Genomic DNA, 22995 nt, shown 5'->3' with positions numbered 1-22995 from the left:
CTTCACTACACAAAGTTTTTGTGGTGGCATACCGATCAATTCAGCTGACTGGTCGATAAAATAGAAAACATATCTATCGATATATTAATATTTTTATCAACAACCCCACTTCGATTGCAGACAGCTGTTGAATTGAGAGACAAAGTAAATATACAATTTTCCAAGACGAAATCTTCAACATGTCGTATGGAGGATACACCCAACTGCCCAGCGGAAGCACTGACCACGATCATCGTCAGCAACAGGTGGTTGCTAACACCTACAATGTCCTTCAGAGTACTTCAAGAAGTATAGAGAGGTCCCAGCAAGTCGCAATACAGACGGAAAACATAGGGGCTGAAGTAAGCTTTGTGTTTAAAATTTTATAAAAAGCTTACTCATAATGCAAATGCAGGTACTCGGCGAACTAGGTGAGCAGCGGGAATCACTGTTGCGGACCACGCGCAGACTCGAAGATGCTGACCAGGAATTGTCCAAATCGCGAGTCATCATCCGCAAACTGCGCAACGAAGTTCTCTACAACAGAATCGTATTAATTTTAATTATCATTCTCGAATTGGCCATACTCGTTGGCCTACTAGTCTTAAAGTTTGCCCATCTATGAATCATCTATTTGAATCTTTTTATTCCAAAGTTGGCCTGTATTCGGAGTGGATATGGGACTTTTATTATTAAGTATTTTTGTATCTAACATCAATATTAAACACATGCCTTAGACATATAGTGTTAAGTTATTATAAATTGTATGATATTAATAAAAACACAGCTAAAATGGTCGATTTTCTCAACCTCTTATCTACATATTTCACATTTAGTATATGTAGTAATAACAATGATAATATGCATATTATATATGTAAGTATGTATACCAGGAATATTTGGCATAAAGCAAGATTCATGTTATCTATATAGAACAAGTCTAACAAAAATGTTTCTTATCGTTTATAAAATACTTGATATACGATGGTTTAGGTTAATACAAGCTTCGGTCGATTTTAAATAACAACTAAATAAACGCCGATGATGTGTTCGAGAGATATTCGCTTTTATGTTTATGTATGAAAACGTTGTAATAGAAAATCATTTTAATGATTTTCTTGACTGCAATGCAACAGCTCAACGTTTTAGTAATTTTCAATTATCCTTTGGTAAGACTATGGACCAGCCAAAGACGCGTCGATCAAAGCCGCACGAGAACAAATCACAATTCAATAGAGGCTCCTCTGCCCAGGCAACGGAGGAGACCATTCGACGATGACCCTGGCGACTGGTGCGCGGTAAACGCGCCACACGTTGTCCATTCAAATCAAATAGTCGAATCTGACGATTGTCGTGCGGTATGGCTATAATTCCAGTAGTGGACACGGCTAAGCGATTAACGGATGAATCGGTCCTTATGGTGGCAAGAGCTGAGCGCATGTTGCGCAACTCCCATACTTTAATTGTACGGTCATCCGACCCGGAGACTACTTTGTCGTCGCGCGCAAAAACGCTGGATGTGACAGTCTCGGTGTGACCCTGAAAGACGGATACGGCAGGAATCGGATCGCGGAAGTCCCACAAACGGAAGGTAGTGTCACGGGAGGCGGTTACAACCAAACGTTGAGTTGGATGTGCCGAGACATGCGTTAGCTCGTGATCGTGACCAGTGAGGGGCTGTAGCGGCTGTGCAGTCTCCACATCCCACAGTATCGCAGTGCGATCCCAACTGCCAGTGATTATCTGATCCATGCTAGACAGCCAATCTGCAGCGACAATGACTGAAAGGTGACCTCCCGGCCCAGAGAACTCACACAGCGGTGTACGCAAGGTGTCAACTCGATCCCGATCCTCTAGCTGCCCGTCACTGTCGTCCAACTCTTCTTCGGATGAATGTCCCTTTCTAAACACATATTAAATTAATTTGTGTGCCAGTTAGTTTATCTAATAACGCCTTACTTGGGCTGCTCCCAGTTGACGGCGGCTTGCCAGATGTGTGCGGTGCCATCGCCACTGCCCGTCAGCACGAGATCCCGATGCTGATGGAATTTAATAGAGTTTACTGAACCGGCGTGTCCTTGGTACTGTAGCAGACATCTTCCACTCTCTATCTCCCAAATGCAGGCGGTGTGATCAGCGGAGGCTGTCCCAATAATGGGCTGTCCCACCTTGGCGTCCACTTGCCATATACCATCTTTGTGTCCGCTAAATTCGCGCACAACAGAGCTGACCACCGTCTGTGCCTTAAAGCTGGACACAATGCGACTGGTCTGTGCTTTGATTTTGTTGCTGGCCTTCACCTTGCTGCCGCCAGTTGCACTGCTCAGCTTTGCCTTTAGACTTTTGTGTGTGCTGGACGCAGCGGCCAGCAAGCTGGCCCCAATCTCATCGCCCAGCGGTGCAGATGGTGTGGCGGGCGTGGCTGCCAATGAGACGCCTCCACTGCCCGTTGCGACAAGTGCACCGGAAACTCCACCCGCTACGGAACGTTGTTCATATGGAGTCAGCGATTCTTTTGTGCTTGTAGTGGCATTCTCAAGCTTGTCTTGAACTGCAAGAAAAGTAAACAAACATCTGTTGTTTGTGATTTGTGTAATTTTGATTATTGCAAGTTGTCTCACGATTTAGGTTCTCCAAGTACAGCTGCTCAAACTCCTTTTCGATTTGAGCAAACAGGAAGTGCAGGCGTGACCGATAAGGTGCATCCTCGGGTATTATGGAAATGTCCTCGGTAAGACTTGTTAGCCTAGATTTTGTGGTGGCCGTTGATTTCATTGTGTGTGTGTTATTGTTGTTCTGTTTTGTTTATTGAGTTTTTGCACGCCTACCAATTTCTGTTTCTTACTTCCGCAACAATGTTTTTTTTATTGTCTCCTCGGTTGCTGCAAACAATCCAATTAGTGGATAGTTTTAGTGGTAGACATTCGACCTTTATTGATCCAATTCCATTATAGGTATTTGTATTGCATGGATATTTTTCTTTTAGATTTTATAGTATGCAGTGTTGGAAAACACCTATCCGCAAACAGCAATCATTCGCCACACTGTACGCAAAACCAGCTGAATGAATGAATACATTGAAAAAAAATCAGCTGTTTTGATTAACCCATATGTGTGTCGAAAGGCACACTAGATAACTGAATGATCAAAGAAATATACATATACATATACATATACATGTATATCAATTGAAAATGTGTGAATATACAATATTTTTTTAAATAAAAGTAAATTTTAAAAACTAGGTAGCATCACTGCGGACGGCAGTTCGCGTTAGTGACGAAAGCAGCACGAAGGGTGCGAAAGGCGACTAACTATATATACAGCTAAGTTGGAAAATTTGCTGCGACTGTCCGACCAGATCGAGTTATATACCGATCGAAAGGTTTAGTCCTAACTTACATAATGGCATACTAAAACTTTTTCTAACCAACCTGGGTCTTGAGATACGGGGGTGTAAGTGGGAGGGGAAAAATTTAGATGATTGCAGCTAATGGGGCTGTTGGGGCCTTTTGGTAAAATTTTTTATTTTTTAAAAATTCTACTTAAAAATACGCGATTGATACCTCAATCACCCAAATCCCATAACTGGTTCAAAAGATAAATAAAGTTGAAAATTTTAGTGGACTTCTCAAAATGAAATGAAAAGTCAGTTTGTTTGTCTGTTTGTCTGTTTGCATCAAAGCGCTAAAGAAGCTTAAATGTAATGATGGGGATTTATTCCTTTTCGAAAATCTAGAAATGTTTGTTCTACGACTTTTTGAACAAACCGCTAGTTTAGCGGGAAAACGCTAAATCCCGCTAAAATTGAAACCTCAACAGTTTCCAAGCCATAAAAGCGATATGTTCTATATATCATTGGAAAGGTGTGATTGAGAGCTTTTATGCTTACCTTTAAACTTTTTTTCTAAAGCACTCAGGTGACATTTTACAGGTAAAATAAAGTTTTTTAGCTTACGTTTTGGCGATTTCTGACAAAATGGCTCTAACGATTTCTGTTAAATTTTAATATGTTGTGATACGTACAATTTCGCGTTTTTTGGTATATGAATTTTGGTTGAGGGGTTTAGAAGATATTATCTGTTAAGTGAATAAATACATTTTTCTATCGGTCGAAAATCACGTTTTAGTACGAAAAACTTTTTGGTTTTATGAGATATCTCAACCAAACTGATACAATATGCATTTAACTTGGTTTTATATATCCTGACAAAGTTGGTTTAAATCCACTATATCATATAGCTGTCATAGAAATGCTCTACAAATTATTTAATATTTATTAATTCATAATATATATAATAACTAACGAGCCGCGTATTGGCGAGCGAAGCGAGCAGGAGGCGGAGCCCTTTAGTAAGTTATAAAATGACAGTCGATCGAATCGTATTTTTTCAATATTCATATTGCGATCATTGACAACAATTATTAAATATTCACTTATTTTTTAAACACCATATATTCCTAAAAATAACAGTTCAAAGTGCGCTTAACTTGAATGGAAATAAACAAATATTTTTCATAGAAAACTTATTTTCTTAGAACAAAATAAACATAACTGGGTTGAAATATTTAATTGCTGGGGCAGTTAAGCACATTATTCTTTAAATGTTTATTATCTTAAGCTAGATAAAGCTTAATATTGAGAAAACATTGTATATATGTTTCGTTTCCTTATAATTTATTCATTAATTACTTTCGAGCATTGGTTTTACTTATCGGAAAGAAGTTTGACCCGTATATTTGATCGAGAATAAGTATTTTTATGGGTTGCTCTTATCAAATTGTGGTTCCATTAATTTTAATACTTAATTTTTCGGCGAATATTCAAACATTTCATATTAAACATCTGTACTGATTGAGAATTGAGCATTTTAATAAATGCAGAAAATGCTAAAAACTATTACATATTCCCTATTGAGTGTAGATTCTGCGGCTTGATAACTTTCCAGCCAAAATTCAGAGTCTGAATGGGCAGCCAAGTGTGGGCATATAATTCAAAATCAATTGTAGGCCTTTGGGACCCACAACAGCGTCCAGACATTAGGCAGAAAACCATTAAGAAAACACGCACAACACTCTGCTGTAGCTGGAGTTATAGCTTGGGTTGGTATCCAAAAAAAAAAATGGGTACTTATTCGTACTGTCTTTGTGCGCGCCTTGCATACAAACGTATACATGCTGTCTCGCCCGCACGTTTGATTTGCCATGCAAATGTAATTATTGAATTAAATGTAAACTCCGAAATAACTTCTTTATTTATGGGTCAATCGCTTTGAAATTTTCAGGGTCGTTTAATACGCATACTTCTCAACTGATTGTTCAGTTAGGGAGTGCTATGTCAAAAATTGCGCCTGTAAATCGTTTTGTGCAATTTGTGGGCGAAGGGGGCGTGGCACCTAAAATTGGAAACAAACTTGACCTGCGTATGGTATCCAGGAACCTACATAACAAATTTGAAGTCTCTAGGTCATATAGTACTTGAAATCGAAACCCAAAACAGTGTCTTCAATATTCTGCACGAATTTTGAAGTTCTTTTTGACCGAGTCAAAAATCGACTAGTGTGTGCAGGGCTTTGAAGCCATCGGTTTTCCCCAGTGCCTTGGTGCGATTGGTAAGTATAATCATAAGTATTAAAAGATTAATTGCTTTCAAAGGGTGGATGTCACATTGAAGTAGAGCCACCAGTAGCAGAGGCATTTGACCATCACAACTACAAAGGATGGAACTCGGCTGTGCTTTTTGCTATGGTTGATTACTGGTTAGTAAATAAAATTCCCTAAATATATTATAGTTGTTTATTTTTTAAGTTACAGATTCATGTTAGTGGATGTCGGTTCTCCAGGTCGTTGCAACGACTCATTCATTTTTCAAAGATCCACGCTTTGCCAAATGATAGATAGACTCGTGCCCATTGCTGGACTTCAAGTGCATAATGTGCATAACAGAGTCATTAATGAGACGTGGGGAGCTACACCGGGTGGGAAAAAAAGAATAGGAGGAACCGCTGACTTCCACAAATCGGCCGAAGAAATTAGGTCTGCAATTGCAGAATTTCTTTGCAATAAACACAAATAAGTGAATGAATACAAAATATAAAAAATAAAAAATAAGTTTTTATCAAAGCTGCAAACTGGTTCTGAACCGAACCTCGTAGAACCGGTTCGGTTCGGGTTTTTAAGCAGCCTGAGCCGGATAAAGAACTGAACCCTTGAAATTATTTACTTTGCGAACCCGAACCTAAACCGAACCGCTTTCTAAAATAAAAGGTTCGGTTCAAAAAAAAAAAAAATAATTACATAAAATTTATGGTTTTCTAATATTACGCAATTATTTGAGACTTCGGATTAAAAAAGTCATTTAAATCTTCAAATAAAATTAAATAATTTTAAAAAAAATTTAATTAGTTCAAAATGTAGAGAAAAATGTATTACAATAAAATTATTTTTTGTTGTATAAAAGTGAACCAAGGCTCGAACCCAAACCTTGGTTCTTGGGGTATATAAACCAATTCGTGAACCGAACCGATGTCTTGCTCTATGGTTCGAACCGCCGAACCAAACCTTTAACAAAATTTTGGAGGTTTGCAGCCTTGGTTTTTATTATTTATCTTTGGGACTAGCTTGTCTTAATAATATAAATATTTAAAAATTATGTTAACTCAAAATGTTCTATATTACTTGTACTTCTTGGTGAGGTTATCTATTTTGGTGCGGACATCTCGACATGTGCCTCTAAAGCCGGCAGACTTGAGACTTTCCATGTAGACATTGGAATTTTTCCTCGTGCCTTTCAATTCGCCAATGCTTTCGCCACAGAGGTCCAAAACCATCTCATCCATCTCTGCAGACCACTTCACCCGCTTAGCAGTTGATTTATTTCCAGCTTTTGATTAATCATTTTAATTTAAAATAAACGGATTATTACAAATAAACTTTAGATCGTTTGCTTACTACATGACGCGGCCATTTCGAATTACTTATTCTTCTTGTTTTTGCCGTTCATTTTAGTTGTCATTGATTACCTATTCGTAGGGAATGGCAAAATTTTAGTGTTGCATTCGAAAAATATCGACCTAACACTGATTGGGAACGTATGGGATAGGAGCATCAATAATATATGGTGGAGCGAATGGCAAAATATTATTAATAATAAATTGTATTAAGAAAAACTAATAATTTTCTTTTTCGTTTCCTTTTTATAAAGTGACCCAAAGGTGACGATCGTCCTTTTTCCATTATCGAAAAATGGCCTCGGCGCGCAATTTAAATGTGTATTTATTTAATAAAAACTGTTAATTCGAAATTAAAAAAGGTGAAGATGATAATTTTTATGAATGTTGGCAGATTGTCAATTTACGGAGGCTTAAGCTGTATAATTTATTTAAATAATCTAATACCTGAAATCCGACAAAATTATAATTAAATCTTGTCAATTTTTTTTAAAATTCTAGATGCAAATTTACAGAAATGAGCAAAACAACCTCTACTTTGCTATTTGATCTGAAACTGGAAACAGATTTATTTTTTAAAGCGAAGGCTGCCATACGTTTCAAAACTGTGTGAAACTCTTTCGTGTTGTGCATCGGAATTTTTTATCTCAAAAAACTTGACAACACTGCTTCCTCCCTTATTATTATTTTGCGTTTCAAATTTAGTGAAATACGATTAAACTAAACAATGCAAAATGTAAGTACAACCAAACGTACAAGTTTATTAGTTTTATTTTTGTTTACATAAATTTACCTTAATAGTCGAATAACTCTTTCTTTAGGCGAATACCGGTAAGAATACTACGCATGAATTTGAGGATATTTTTAATCAGAGCGAAACCGAGGCCGACCGATGGGCTGCCTTTTTAAAACTCAAAGCCGCATCAAGATCACAGTATAAACCTCAACATCTGCTTGGCGGCTACGACATATCATTTGATATTGACGTCGATCTGATAAAACGCACAGCGGAGTCAGTGCAAACAGTAGATGCAGAAAAGGTTTCACCAGGGAATGCACAGAATCTGGTCATTGAGTCTCAGCCACAACCCGAACTACCTAGATTACACGATGTTGAGGAGAATACACCTTCGCCAGCCCATCGGAGTTTGTTAGCGTTTTGCACACCTCCAAGAGCATCGTATAATCAAGCTCCAGGTCGGATTCGTTGTGTGGATATAAAGCGTCTTTCACAGAGGCAAAATAATGGGAACTGCACTTTCGATGCGAGTATGATTAATTTCGTAAGTCTTTAAATTAAGCTCAATAAAATTTTCAATATTAATGTCTCGTTTTTACAGCGGCCAGAATTGAGTAGCACACCGGCCTTAGAGAAGTTGGCGAAAAAGCAACAGAATGAAATTCCGATACAATCACAGGGATCACAAAAACCGTCCAAAGCAGGAACACCAGGAGTAGCCGGAACAACAACAGGTGCAGTCATGCAGGAAGTGTTGAACAATGATGATGTTGAGACCAGTTTTCTAACAAGCTTAATGCATATGGAATGCAGAGGCAACATGCCTCTGGCCCTGCCCAAAAAGACAACTTCCCAGCAATCCTCGGTCCCTGCTTCTACGTCTGACAAATCCGTGAATCGCTATTCTACAAAAGAGGCGCCATCGAACCAAATCGTTGTGGACCAATTACATTCACAGGAAACACCAGCATCAGTTGCATTAGCAGCGACAGCTCAATCTGATCTGTATGGAATTGTGACGAATGTAGAGTTGATCACAAGCAAGACACCGATTAAGTTGCCAACAGTCAAGGGTATAACTACCTGTCAAACTGAAGACATTTCCACACAGCTTTTGGATTTGCAAAGTTGCAGTGCAAAAGTCCTATGCAACAATCGCGAAAAGCAGGCAGCGAAGATTGTGCTGAATAAACCGTCTTGTCCAGCTATAAATGGAGAAGAATTCACCCGGGAGTTGGCTCGAATGAGCCATAATGAGATACTTGATTTAAGAAAACGCAATTCAATGGGGCTGCCATGTGATAAGGAACGGCAGACAATGATTTCCATGGAGGAGCAATCTACCATTGAGCAAAGCATACAATCGGAGTTATTACGTCGCGAGGCTGTTGACAACACCGAGAGATTAGCCAATATCCGACCACTTAGTAGTGTAAATGATAAGTCAAATGAAAATATGTCTACTATTCAATCCATGCCACCTCCAGCGCCACCACCGAACGTCAAACAAAATATTTCAAAACGGAAGCAACATGTGCAGGAGCAGAGCTCTCGATCCCGGAAAAGACGCCGCGAGGCGCCCATGGTAAGAGCCAGTTATTCGGAGTTCACTTAGAACAGATTTATTCTCAATTGAAATGGTTCTATTTCTAGACGGAAGAGCTGAAGAGTTATTTAAAGCTTTCGGAGACCATTGCGATGCGTCTCAGGGAACGCTCTACCAACATGAGCAAGCGTAGCTTATATACCAAAGGCGACTCCGATGTCGAGGACAATCTGTCGCAATCGCCATTAAATAAAAAGAGTCGCTGTTACAATGAGATAGAAATAGCACCTTCACCGCCTAAAAACTCAGTCAGCAACGATAATGTTGTCATTGTGTCTCCACCATCCGCCTCTTTAAGGTTTTCACAAGCCACATGCAATTCAAGGCGCTCGAAGCGCAATATGTCCATTGAAAAGCCGACGGTTGCACAAAAGGATGTGGAGCAGGCTAATCAGGTGAATGTAGAGCAGGAGAGAGATGTGGAGCAGGCAGCACAGGAGACAATGGAGCAGGAGCATGCGGAAAAGGCAAGAGTGGAGGTGCAGGCGCCCGCGGTAAGAGCCAGTTTCTCAGATAAATATTTAAATTAGATTTATTTTTAATGCTGATGAATTATTTTAAGCTGACGGACATTACAGAAATGCGTCTCAGGAACAATGGGATAGAAATAGCACCAGCACCGCCCAAAAACTCAGTCAGCAACGATGATATAGACATTGTATCACCACCACCCGCCTCTATGAGGTATTCACAGGCCATGTGCAATTCAAGACGCTCGAAGCGCATTATGTCATTTGAACAGGAGAAGGTGCAGGAGGATTGGAACCAAGCGATGGATGCTCAGGAGGTTGGGGAGCAGGCGAGACAGGAGGAGGTGTCGCAGGCGATTCTGGAGGATGGGCAACAGAAGAGACACAGAGAGATGGTGCAGGCGATGCAGGTCAATACAGAGCAGGCGAGTCAGGCCGAGGTAAATCAGGCGATTCAAGTGGATGAAGAGCTGGAGAGACAGGAAGAGGTGGAGCCACAGGAAACCGAATCTCAACCAGAAGAGACTGATCGCCCTCCGCCGCCGCCTGAAGAGAGCAGTATGCAAATGGAAGCATTGCGCATGGAGACTCCAACACCTCCTTTGCCTGCGACCGATGAGCAACCAAGCACCAGTAGGGCCGCACGCGAGGCACTTGAGTTGTCCCTGAGCAGGCAGCAAAAGAAGGGCAACAAGCCGAGGAAATCAGGCAGGAAAATGCAAAAGCCAAAGATAGTTAAAGATAATGCATTTAAGCAACCATTGCCATGTACACCGTGTGCTCCAAAAAATAAGGCTAATAATATTGAATTGTCTAGACTGCGAATTAATTTGAGAAATGAGACGCTGCCGCCGTGTGAAAATGATTTAACAAATGATCAGGATACAAGTAAGCAAAAAGAATATGACAAAATAATAGTTTATGAATAAGTAACCATTATTTTTACCTGTTAGCAGCAGTTCGTAGATCGAGACGTGGACAGGTGCCACTGAGCAACACATGGTGCCACACGATGGATGATCCCTTCGGCTACATGCGGGCGATATACACAGGCGATAAAACAATAAATAGCAGCACGCGTAAGCGCAAGCGTGTGCAACATGAGGAGATGAGCTCAGATGGCGACACCATAACAGGAGCCAGAACCCAACCAAGTCAGGTTGAGCCTCAAAGGGCGGAGATCAGACCTCGGTCCAAAAATCGTGCACGGCTAAGAGATAAGGCGGCAGTGGAGCCTCCGCCACTGACTGAATCAGATCCCAATGATCCTTTAACACAGCCTAATGAATCTCTTGAAGAAAATGAAGTTGCTGCTATGCAGTTACCTGAAGTTGAACAAGTACGCCCCGTCGATCAGCCGCAAATGCAGAACTATCAACTATTATCCTGGCTACGTGGTGTGAGCAACTCTAAACCTGATACAAATGTCCAAGTTAATGGCAAACATGAGTCAATAGTCACCTGTAGGTTGCACTGTTAAATGCATTTCTCATACATTTAATTAAATGGATTGTGTTTTTCTTCCGGCAGCATCGGTAACGGAGTTAGAGTTCTCAAAGTTATCTGACATTGAATACGCCTTCTATTGCACGGAGGAGCTAGGTGCTCTAGGCTATATGCGCTTGCAGCCGTTGCAAGAACGTCGCATGACTCAAAATAAAGCAAATGTTTTGGTAAGCACAAAATGATGAATGTAAGGTGCGAATTTAAAATATTTTTTACTAAACTTTCGTGATTTCAGCGTTTTGTGGTTCTCCATGGACAGTTGAAAGTTGAAAGTAGCTTGCAGCATTCGAAGCCGTTAGAAGAGGCCGAAATAAATGCCGGCGACATGGTAGAAATTAAGAAAGGTGCGTTAAATATTTAATTTTTGATGACTTATTAGTAAAAAGTTATTTATTTTTCTTTTTAGGTAGCCGTTTTAATATAACGAATCTGTTAAATGAGGTCAGTGTCCTGTTAGTGATCCGCAGTTGCAGAAATGTTATTGAAAAATAATCGTAGAAAAAATCGCAGTTTTGGATTCTTAGCATATATATATTTTTGTTTATACTGTTGAATACTGACTGAAATTTAATTATTACTTAATGTTTAGAATAAATTCATAGCTGCCAATGCTATGAAATATATTTTGTTAAGCATTATTCAAAATGTTTCCATTTCAATATCTGAAAATTACTTATATTTGCTGTGTGCATGGTTTCTATTCATATTGAAATTTAAAACAAATGAAGATAGAAGATATCTGGAGAGAAGAGATGTAATTTAACCTGTTTTTTTTTTGCTTCACAATGTTTATAATCAACATTAAATATTATATTATTATTAAAATATTTATTATTTTATTTATTCCCAAAATACAAAAAATATTAAGTTAAATATGGAACATTTTTCTTGTAGCTATCGACTTTTAAATTTTTGACTCAAGATTAAATAGCAATAAAATAATTGCTACATTGTATTTTTTTTTAAATATTGGACAACTTGGAATTTATTGCTTTAGGAAATGCTCATGAAAATACTTTAAGTCTGCCTCAAGCTTGATGTAATCTCTGAAGTCGAAGATCGAAAGACGTTCGTACCAAATAGAATCATAATAATGGAGAATAATATCGCAACAGTCAAATGGGATAATGATCTGTTATTCTGCTGGCAGTTATACAGGAATTTCGCTAATGTTGTCCCCTCATCCTAATTAAAACTCGTGACGTGTTGTTTGCACAACAAGAAAAGCAACCAATGACAGCAAAGGGATAAACAACTTTTTCCTGGAGAGGTGCGTCCTATTCACCTACGCACAAAAGTTGCTCTTTGTTGATGTTGTTGTTGCTGCTTGTATGGGATTTGCGACGAGTAATCCAGTATTAAAGGTACAGGTGAATGGGGTATAAGGACATGCGACGACTATATGTATCTATATCTGAGCTGTTCACAATTTCAAGTTCATTTAATTTCCATTTTCTCGCAATTTTCCAACTTGCACGTTCCGAACGTGGCGTGGGTGCGTGCGTGTGTGTGCGTGTGTATGTGTGACTTCAAAAGCAAAACGCAAACAAGCAAGAGGCAGAAACAACACAACAACAACAATAATTTCTTCAGCTCTGTATTTCTTCTGTTTTCCTCTGTTCAGCTTTAGCATGCAACTTTTTAATACATTTGCACGTTTGCTTTGTATGGCAATGTCTTTAAAATACAAACACACAAACTAACACACATAGGAAACATGGAAGAAGAGGCAGTAAGAGGCAATAAGCATATATAAGGAGAATGAGACGCTTGAACAGAAAGAAAGCTATAGGAATATCTATAGTATAGGTGTTGTACATGTGTCCTGATCGACTGTGAGCTACCCGTCACTGACAAAACCTCCATGTCCAAATTCAAAATCATAATTACTTAACACATTTTACTAAAAATATACATACCTTATTTTTGTCTTAAAATAAATAATTCATTTACCAACATCTCTATATACGAATTCGAAAACATAATCAGATGCAATTTATAGTTTATACAAAAATTCAAATAAATAAGTAATTCTCTTTTCGTAATAATTTTATTGACGTGTAATAATAACGTAATTAATTTCTAATCGTGAGAGATAGTGTAATTTATAAGGACTCCGAATTATGACATAAATAATGTAAAACAAATGAACATAAATGTAAAATGAGATTATGTTATATTGATTGAAATTATATAACTGAGAAATTAATTGTTATGGGATTAAAAAGTAAGTAAACTTAAAATGATAGAAAATTAAGAAAGCAAAATTTGAATTTTCAATATTTTTCCCCCAATTAACAATGTTTTCTTGTCCTAAGAAGTGAATAATTTGATTTCATAATTTCCTTTAGTTTAGTAATCAATCAAATGAATATACCTCTTGAAAGCAATTGGTTCGGGTAGTTAAAGTAAAATTGAATCAACAGACGATGAAAGGCTTCAAATGTGGTAGTTGAACGTATGAAATTGTGTGCCAAGTAAGAAATTCCTTCGAGTGTCATTGTGGCTGGAGAAACATTTAAAATTAAGAAAAACACCAACTGACATTCATTACTAATGCGTGAACCGAAATCCTTTGATCAAGTTGAAGCACAGCGCGACACCAACTGCAAATCATGGTGATGATAATGAGGTTGATGGGGCAGGTTCCTGCCTGTCAGCGTCCTGTGTCCTGTGTGCGTGGGCGGTCTGAAAGGTTTACGCCCACTGTCAAGTGCAACTTATGCATGCCAAACAGTTTAACCCCGAATATGCAAGACCAAACAAGTTGGCCAACCAGTTGCTCTTTAAGTACCTGTTTGGTTACAAGTTACAATTTACTTTAAAAAATCTAGATTTTGTTTCCACTTCCCGATTAGTACAAGACTTAAGATTTTCTTAAACAAAAATAAACAACAAAAATTGGATTTAACAAATAGGAACTCAAAATTAGAAAACTTGTAGCTCCGAAATAATAATTATGAAACCAAAATTGGGAAAACATTAATTTTCGAATTAAAGTAAAATAAAATAAAAATAAATGGTTCCCAAATATTTATTGAAAGTCCTAGTTTTTGTTTTCTTTTTTTCATCCTTACATTCGTTTGGATAAATTTAACTCAAGGTTGTTGTCTATGTTTTTGAAATTCTTACAAAATATTGGGATCTCGTCGAGGTACAGTCTGACAGTACAGTAATTAAATAAATATTGAAGTTTATTAGGGAATTACCATATATTGATTAAAGCTAGAGCTTTTATCTTTTTACACTACAACAGTCTTCCCATATGCTCTATACATATATAAATATTACTTCTGGTGTGTCCTGCGTAATTCCAGGCTCTCTGCTGATTTGATAGGATTTGACACTTACACCTAACCCATAGTTCGACTTTTACGAATCGCATTTATAGACTGTGTTATGGTTGCCACACCCTTCTTATGATTGATGGCTTCTGATGATGATAAGAGCTGACTGAGACTACCGCGACCGGTGGCTGAACTGGACGGAAAAGCTGGCCAGGAGCAAAAGATACAGTGTCCGACTTTAAACATCAAAGCTCATTACAAAGGTAAACATTTTAATTTTATGCACACATTTGCACAGAAAATTGCGACATCTAGCTGTCTTACACACACACCCATACAGAAAAAATACAAGACTTAGACATGTTTAACTGCATAAATTCTTTCAATTGAGTTGCAGTAAAGTTGGCAGCTTGCTAGGAAAAACGTAATTAAAATTCGGCTGTAGTAGTAAAAAATGTATTATATACTAATGCATTGGAATATACCTATATAAATGTATTATAAATTTTGTGCTCTCACATTCATTTGCTGTGTGTGGTTTCTGCTTGTCTTTTGTTTTCAGTGCGGCGTTGAAATGAGATTTCTGTTATCAAGTATGCGCCATGTGTGCTTGCCTCACCCAAACAAGCACAAGCACCAAATAGGTGTTCATGCATATTTAAAAAAACTTCACAGTGCATGTGTGTGTGTTTGTAAGGGAGAGGACTAACCATTCTGTATGTGAGTCCACAAATCCATTTTGAAATTGGCTGAAGTATACTCAGTCGCAAGAACAACAACAAAGTCTACTCATAGAAGAGGCTGACCAACAAGTCGAGTAAAAACTTTGTCAGCAACTCACTCTCTCTCTTTCCCTCTCTTGTTTGCTTTATCTTCATCTCTTTCGCAGCATAGCGTACCCATGTCAAAATATAATGTTTTTTTTTTTGCTGGCAGGGCCAACTTTGCATATATGTCAAATAGCTGACCGCAGCTTTTTTGTTGCTTTTGTCTGGTGTGTGAAAATGTCCGGACACATTATATAAATATGGTATATGATATTACATTTAATTATCAACTATATGGATAACTCCACAGAAAAGTCCACAGCGGCTAAAATCTTGAAATTGATCACAATTGGTATCCAAATTATATTTTATGTTTATTTGACGAAATAAATAGAATAACCGCATAGCAAACACTTCGATTGCAATATATTTATATTAATTTTAGGTTAAGAAATGGAAAATGAGAAACTTACATTATTTCAAATCATGTTAAGTGAGCAATCGCAGAGTTTTGCGTATTTTAAATTCAATTCAAAGCCAACTTCTTTATTTTTGTTATGTAACATCATCGCATATTTTTGCTTTAATGTTTTAATGGGGAAGGTCGACTGTTTTCATATTTTTGACTAAACATAGACCAACTGAAAACAAGGATGTGGAAATGCCAAAGTTTAAATTCATCTGCAGGCAAATTCAACGGTTTTTGAAATTAATGTTGCCTACTTTTGTGCCAAATTTATCAGATGACTTAATTGCAAGTAAACTCTGGCGCACAAACTCTCTCACACAGACAGAGAAACATCTCATTTTGTGAACATGCAACAGACTAGCTCAGGTTCTTCAGAAACAAACTCAGTGAAGGCTGCCAAGAGTAGCACTTTATGATCTGTTACATTATAAAAACAAACAAACGGTAGGGCATGTCAGTAAATCAAATAATTAAATGAATTTAAAAGAAAGCATATCAAGAAAAAAAGAAGCAGGAACTAGAAAGTTAGTTTAAAAAAATTTAGAGTACTACAATTAGAAAAAATAAGTTCATTTATGTTAGGAAAATGAAGTATTGATTGAATTAACTATAATACAATACGTACTCAATTTGTTTTAGGTGAATTTAAATCAATAGTTCGAGCAAATCATCCTTTTTCTGCGTAACTAAAACATCTCGGATTGACCTAATGTTAACCATGTTAACCATTTTTTTATATCAGGATTTTCTTAATTTTGGTTTCCTAGCTTCATTTTCTAATTTGCTTGCAGTCTTAGAACAAATATATTTAATTATATATTCACTCGAGTTCACCTTTGTTTATTAGTTTGACTTCAGGCACATTGCTTTGTGGACTGATTAAACCTACCAAAATGTGTATTGCACCCAATTAAAATTACGTCTCATAGCTCCTAACATAATATGACCAATCCATGCGTTTTTTATCTATGCACGGTTTGTTGTTTTTAAGCTCTTAAATAACATGTTTTTTGCTGTCTTTGCAGTTTGTTATTTTACTATTCATTTTAATGAATGTTAAATGTCGTATTTCGACGTTGTTGTTGTGTTGGCTTTTGCTGTGCTTAAATAAATTATTCAAATTAGTTCTCGTTTTCGCATTGAAAAGGGTTTGATTTGTAGATGGGAGTTAGCTACAATGGGCAACAGTCATTTGGTTACCGTTGAGCGGTTTTATGGTTAACCAAAGAAGGGCTTTCATTTGCGGTCAGCTCATACATATGTGTGAGTGTGAGTGTGTATGTGTGTTGGAGTAAATGAGTGTGTGTGTCTGAATGTGGATAAGTCAAGTCTCCGAGTTAATTAAACTGCAACAGTTTGAAAAGCTATTTAATTTAATTTGGGTTGCTTTTAAGTTAGGTAACAAAAATTGAGATTGAAAATAATTGTAGAAAATACAAATAAATTTATTTACAGGCAGAATTCACGATGAAATAATGTTCTTTTAGTAAATATCCTAAACTTTCAATCCAAATAAATTTTACTACATTTACTATTCTTTAAATTTAATTAAATTTAAATTAACAAAAAATTTTAATTATTAGTTATGAATTGGAAATATACTTGAAACATTTTCATTGGTTTTAAAAAGAAAATTAACTTAATTCAATAAATTTAAAATTTTATCGATTCTATCACAACATATTTTGACATTCAAAAGCATAAGATGCTAAATTTAAAGATCATTAAACATTGCTGTGGCATTTTATTCCTAAAAATATTAAATATCTATTATTATTTAATTTTTCATACCTAATACTATTATTTACTATGTACTTTACTCTTTCTGAAGCAACAAGAAAACATTAAAAAACATACACTGTATATTTTTAAATTATATAGCAATCTCTTACGTATCTTTTTATATATGTAAGCAAATATACAAGGGTATTCAGGCTTCGCTTTAAAATCACTGTATTATTTTTAGTTTCAATTTATGCGGAATAATTCTTGTAATGCGATTACAATGTTCAGTTTTCGCACGGAAATGAAAATTGTATAAAAAATTGAAATGGTTTAAATAGTTTCTATGTTAATAAAATTTTAATAAATACGTGTACACATCATTAAGTCATGCGTACATACTCTATGTCTATATATATTGATATCGAACAAAAAAAGACAATGATAACTCAAATGGCCAACGGAAATGCAGTGCCAGCAATTTAACTTCCTGCTATGATAAATCTCGCAGGTAGAGGGGGCAGAGTGTTAGGGGCAAAGACAGATGCATCATAAGCCAAACTAATCGATGTTTTCATAAACCAGCACACACAACTTCCACTTCTAGGAAATGCGAATCCTTTTTTGAAAAGCCAATCGTTAAGCCACGCCGACCACATCACAAAAACACTTAACGTGTCCCGTTGCATTCCCCCTCTCTCCTGCTGCACTTATCTTCCAAAATTTTAAAATTGATGGGCGGTGTGCTCATGCAGTCCAGGGTACCATCAAAAGTGCTATCGTATGCAAGATGTCAAACGGTTCGAGTAAAAGTGTAAAAAATTGCATTGAAAGTGCTGGACCTGCGGCATAACTGGCTCAGTGGGTAGATACGTGTGGTGTCCTGTCCTATCCTATCCCCTCTTGCATTCTCCTGTCCTCAACCGTCAGCTTTCTAAAAGAGCAACAGTTCGTTTTCAGGACGGAAACCGGCGACTTTCCAGCGTGGGTTACCAATGAAGGATGAGTTTGCGCAGTCGCAATTTCGTTGCAGAAATTGTAGTAGAAAATGCAGCAGGGATTTGTGTGTCATAGATTTGAAATTGTAGTAAAAAATGGAGCAGATAATGCAATAGAATGAGAAGAAGTCGAGCAGATTATGCAGTTGAGTGAAAAAATAGAAATTGTAGTCATTATGTATTATGTGAATCAGCAAAAATTATCAACTATCAGAGGTGTCCTACAAATCGCAAAAAGCGCCAAAGCAACATAAAAGCAATTGTTAGTTTTCCTGAAAAAAGCAACTACTGCTTTCAAAAGTCTAAAAAAGTTGTTGAGAGATTTGACAAAATGTATTATTATTTTTTGAATTTGATTAATTTATTTTTTAAATTTAATAAAAATGAAATAAAATACATATTTAATGATTTTGTTAATTATATAAAATATTGCCAAACCTAAAAACTTTGTTGATACTGTGTGTAAGCCGATTTTTTTGCCTTCGAAAATATGTTCGTAAAAATAAATCTCTAACATTCAAGGAACACCGACAACTCTAGAGATTTATGGAACACATCTTTATATAAATATTAAACAGCACTTAAAGTTACTTAAGATGTTCAGAATTTTTATATAATTTACACTTTTTAAAATTAACTAAACTGTAAACATTCTGTTTTAATTTTAGTCTTAATGCAATAATGACAATAATCATATTACTAAGTAATAAAAATAAAATGTTTCTTAATTTTGATGTCGCTTCACTTGTCGAGCAACCGGAAGCTTCTAACACCAAACTCTGTTATGGGCCATCAGCTGTTAGACCAGTTAGCTGGCAGCTGACAGCTGACTTCGTTATCAGTGCCACCTTCATCCACTGAGCAGCAGCGTCGCACTGGAATGGGTTGCAACTGGAAGCCGCTTGGGCTGCCGTTTCCCCTGTCTGTCGTCGGTTTGTCGGCTTTCGGCTTCGCCTTCGTCTTCGGATGTCGGTTAATTCGTTCGTTTCGTATTGGACTTGTCTGTTGTCGCAACAGTTTGGGCCACATTCATTGTCTGTTTTAGTTTCAGTTTCAGTTCCTGGTCGGCGTTGCACGTTAACGGTACCAAAGCGGATGGTAATCAACGCTGCCACTGGTAGCCGATTTCGATTCCGAACCTAAAACCGAAACCGAGTCCATGTCCGAACTTGAAGGCACAACAAGTGACGTTATTTAATTTTGAATTTGAAATTCGGATATAGTTAAATATCGCTTCTTGCCCAAAGAGTTTTAAACCACCAAATTTAGGTGTGCGCTAATTGTTACCCAGTGCTAAATATAAACCACAATTCGAGTCGCCAATTCAATAAATAAATTCGATAAATATGTTAATAATATGACCAATTCGTATGCCCCGCGCGTAATTTAATTGATATTCAATGTTCATATTAAAATCTTGTTTAAGGTAATGCTAATAACTATCATATTCAAGTGAAGTGTTCAGTGTTGCTTAATTTGTTTATTTATTTAAGAAAAACGGTTTATAAAGAAAAAAATATTAACATATGTGCTTTGTATTTATTTGTTTTTATTAATTGTTATACTATCGTCAATGTGAAAATAATTGGAAAGGTAAGTTCGTTTTTGAAATATTAATGGGAAGTGTTGTGTAATTTTTTAATCACTTAAAAAATATTAGTCATTTTCGGGATTTACAGAAAACATCATATCATTTTTTATTTATGTTTAAAATACATTAAAATTGTGAAAACCAATTGAATAAATGTTCCTATTTAAACAGTAGGTTTTATGAATTTTCGATATCGTCTGGTTAATTTGATAATGTTTATCAGTTGTTCCATTAACGCTAATTTTGATTTTTCAGACGAATATTGGGATTTAATTCTAAGTATTTATTAAAAAATCTAAGGAAGAGAATAATTTTCATAAAGTTTATATGCTCGTATATATTCAAGTTCTCTTAAGTTACTGAAATAGCTAAAGAAACTACATTGTATATAGGATTGAATAATCAAGACACCACTAGTAAGTTTATATGTTTAGAATACAATTTCGTTGTCGGAAATTTGTATCAATTATGGAATTAATTTTAAGCTCATTATAGTTCAGAAAATGACATTGAAATCCAGTTAAAACTTGCACAAAGTTGCAAGCAATGTGTAAAGTTCATAAGGCGCCAATTGTGTGTAAAATTTCACATTTCGTAATAACAAAAACTCACACACACATATGCATATGTCTAAGAACAATGGAGGCCGTCATAAGCAGTGTTCACTTTGAGCTGTCGGTGATGTGGGAGCTGAGGAACTGTGTGCCAAGTGCAAGTAGCAAGTGCAGCGCGTGCATCCTTAAGCACACAATGCCGTGCCGTGACAACAGCCTTAATAGTAATAACAACAGCAAGTACAACAAGTATAACAATCAGCCAAATACCTGCAATAACAAAAAGCCATTAAAATGCAGGCAACTTGAAACCAAAAACAAAATCAGAATAATAATGGCATAAAGGCGAGCTGAAATTGCAGAAATTGGATTTTGGTTTTGTCACTAGCGTTAGATCCGCTCAGAATGCTATCTATTTGTCTTATTCGGTGTCTGTGATTCTGCTTTGGTGTCTTTTGTTTCGGCAGCTTTCGTTGGCAATTTAAATTTCAATAGCGTTATAATTGAGTAGAAAGTTTGTTTTTATTTCGACAACATTTTAGTGTCAACCAAGGAGAGAAAACTCACAATATTTTGAATAGGTTTAAATTGGGCATTGTAGCCAGGAACTGATAAACCTAAGATTTTGGTGCTGGCCTTGGTTTTATTTTTTACAGAAAATTACTCTTATTATCTAGATGGTTTTCCAATTTTTTTTTTTGCATTTTCTGCTAATATTATTTATTTTAAAAAATTTAAGTTCAAATATTATTTAAGATAGTAATATTTTTTAAAAATGTATGCAAATTATGTAATTATTTTACTTTTTCCAACTGGGCTTAAGAAAAAATTTAACTTTGATCAATGTGCCTTTTGTAGGGGATTTTCATTCTCTCTTTCACTTTCTGCAAAAGTGCTGTTTCACAACTTAATCAAAGAGTATTAAATAGCAATAAACTGTCTTTTGGTAGGTCAATAAATTTAACAATTAATGGATGAGATGTTCAACTCTGAATTGCTATCAATAAAATGCGGCATCATGTCTGCATTATCCGCGCTTCCCCTTCTGCGTGTGTGGCTACCTCTAGGCTATCACATGGCTTGCTTTATGGTTTCTCGGTGTCAGCCATTGTTGTCAGGACAACAGCTCAGGCATTCAGGCTTTACCATTACTCAAAGACAAGGCGTGCAGAACAACTGTTGGCTTGCAATTAAAAATGCCCATAAAACGTGAAAATTCTTTGAATCCAACAGCAGAAAAACAAGAAGTACAAGAACAAAAGTGACCATTGAACAATTTTCCAGACATCAGGAAAATTAACAACATCATGCTGACAACTTTCAAATAAAGCTCTCTCTTCTGTCTTCATGTATCCCTCTTACTCGTAAGCCCCTACCTACCTATCAACTGTTCCTGTCTCGCATTATCTGTTTCTCTTTTTTACCCACTTTCCCTACTATCCCCTCTTTTCTTTTGTCTTTCTCTCTTTAGTTATTTAGCGCAAAATTTTTAATTAAATTTTCGCTTGAATTAGCCGCATTTCAGTCACGTGTTAATAATAACAATCAAACGTCCAAGCAGAATAAGACTCCGCCGCCTTCCCCGGCTTTCCGATATCCTATTTTCTATTCCCCTGCCCATCTAAATGGTGACAGTCGCTGTGACTTTTGCCGTGACGTAAAACCCCTCCGAATGATAAGTATTAACTTAGTACGCCCAATTGATTTTGGCTATGTTTTAGAGATTTATGAGTAGTAACTGGCCTGACAGCTGATTATAATTATAAGTACAAACGGGTATACTCTGTTGCTAGTAGCTTCCTGATACACAAAGTTTATTTCAAGGACCGCAAATAAGAGTTATGAATGCAAATGTTAACCTAATTAATCAATGTGAAGGAAATTCGCTAATCATAATTAGCGATATCAACCAAAAACTTTAATTTACCATTTATGTATTGTAATATAAGTGTTTCTTCTAACTTCTATTTCTAAAATAAAATTTACGATATAACACTTATTTGTACCTATTAAAATAAAAATTTGAAAAACTATCATATTTTCTTTTTTCTTTTCAATAAATCATAAATGTGTGTAACATCGTAAGTTTTAAATATAAATTTGGATTTAATAATTTAAATCTTATCACATTTACGGTCTTCGGTTGCTTTAATATTAAAGTTACTCACAAAAATTTAAAGAGTAGAACGTTTCTTCTTGCATATTTTGTTGTTTATTGTTGCTACGTCCTTACGTAACATAACTTAAATTTAAATTTATAAGCTTATCAAAATCTTGTGCTTTTTTAATGATTTTGTATCTGTATCTCATCGCAAACTTACCTAGGGTATGATACAATCGTATCCTCATTAATAGCA

The 22995-nt window shown here is 36.3% G+C and overlaps 3 protein-coding genes across 4 annotated transcripts; 2 read left to right on the top strand and 1 right to left on the bottom strand.

The window, feature by feature from the left end:
• The first annotated feature begins 102 nt into the window (after positions 1-102).
• LOC117791809 (vesicle transport through interaction with t-SNAREs homolog 1B) lies at positions 103-777 on the top strand. The gene is made up of 2 exons (XM_034631698.1): positions 103-341; positions 395-777. The coding sequence occupies exons 1-2, from the start codon at positions 180-182 to the stop codon at positions 602-604; spliced, it is 372 nt and encodes a 123-aa protein (XP_034487589.1). The 5' UTR covers positions 103-179; the 3' UTR covers positions 605-777.
• On the bottom strand, positions 648-3067 carry LOC117791808 (WD repeat-containing protein 37). The gene is made up of 3 exons (XM_034631696.1): positions 2601-3067; positions 1939-2530; positions 648-1882 (listed from the first exon to the last, which is right to left on the bottom strand). Exons 1-3 carry the CDS (start codon positions 2752-2754, stop codon positions 1135-1137), a joined length of 1494 nt encoding a protein of 497 aa, XP_034487587.1. The 5' UTR covers positions 2755-3067; the 3' UTR covers positions 648-1134.
• A 5298-nt stretch (positions 3068-8365) lies between these two features.
• On the top strand, positions 8366-11888 carry LOC117791804. Of its 2 annotated transcripts, none has more exons than XM_034631692.1 (7): positions 8366-9253; positions 9322-9768; positions 9837-10632; positions 10701-11207; positions 11275-11417; positions 11486-11594; positions 11657-11888. In XM_034631692.1, exons 1-7 carry the CDS (start codon positions 8411-8413, stop codon positions 11740-11742), a joined length of 2931 nt encoding a protein of 976 aa, XP_034487583.1. In that variant the 5' UTR covers positions 8366-8410; the 3' UTR covers positions 11743-11888. The 2 variants fall into 2 exon arrangements, with proteins under 2 accessions (XP_034487583.1, XP_034487582.1); XM_034631691.1 differs by having other exon boundaries at positions 10698-11207.
• Positions 11889-22995: the final 11107 nt, after the last annotated feature.

This window comes from Drosophila innubila (assembly GCF_004354385.1).
Source record: "Drosophila innubila isolate TH190305 chromosome 3R unlocalized genomic scaffold, UK_Dinn_1.0 2_E_3R, whole genome shotgun sequence".
NCBI classification, from domain to species: domain Eukaryota; kingdom Metazoa; phylum Arthropoda; class Insecta; order Diptera; family Drosophilidae; genus Drosophila; species Drosophila innubila.
This window is presented reverse-complemented; position numbering and strand designations above follow the sequence as displayed.

Bases quoted from the DNA above. Each gene is read 5' to 3' on its own strand.
- LOC117791808 (XM_034631696.1), bottom strand. From the start codon at position 2,754: ATGAAATCAACGGCCACCACAAAATCTAGGCTAACAAGTCTTACCGAG. The intron at 2,531-2,600 runs GTGAGACAACTT...CTTTTCTTGCAG, and splicing joins GTACTTGGAGAACCTAAATC to TTCAAGACAAGCTTGAGAAT. The intron at 1,883-1,938 runs GTAAGGCGTTAT...ATATGTGTTTAG, and splicing joins GTCAACTGGGAGCAGCCCAA to AAAGGGACATTCATCCGAAG.
- LOC117791804 (XM_034631691.1), top strand. From the start codon at position 8,411: ATGCAGGAAGTGTTGAACAATGATGATGTTGAGACCAGTTTTCTAACA. The intron at 9,769-9,836 runs GTAAGAGCCAGT...AATTATTTTAAG, and splicing joins TGGAGGTGCAGGCGCCCGCG to CTGACGGACATTACAGAAAT. The intron at 11,595-11,656 runs GTGCGTTAAATA...TTTTCTTTTTAG, and splicing joins CATGGTAGAAATTAAGAAAG to GTAGCCGTTTTAATATAACG.
- LOC117791809 (XM_034631698.1), top strand. From the start codon at position 180: ATGTCGTATGGAGGATACACCCAACTGCCCAGCGGAAGCACTGACCAC. The intron at 342-394 runs GTAAGCTTTGTG...ATGCAAATGCAG, and splicing joins CGGAAAACATAGGGGCTGAA to GTACTCGGCGAACTAGGTGA.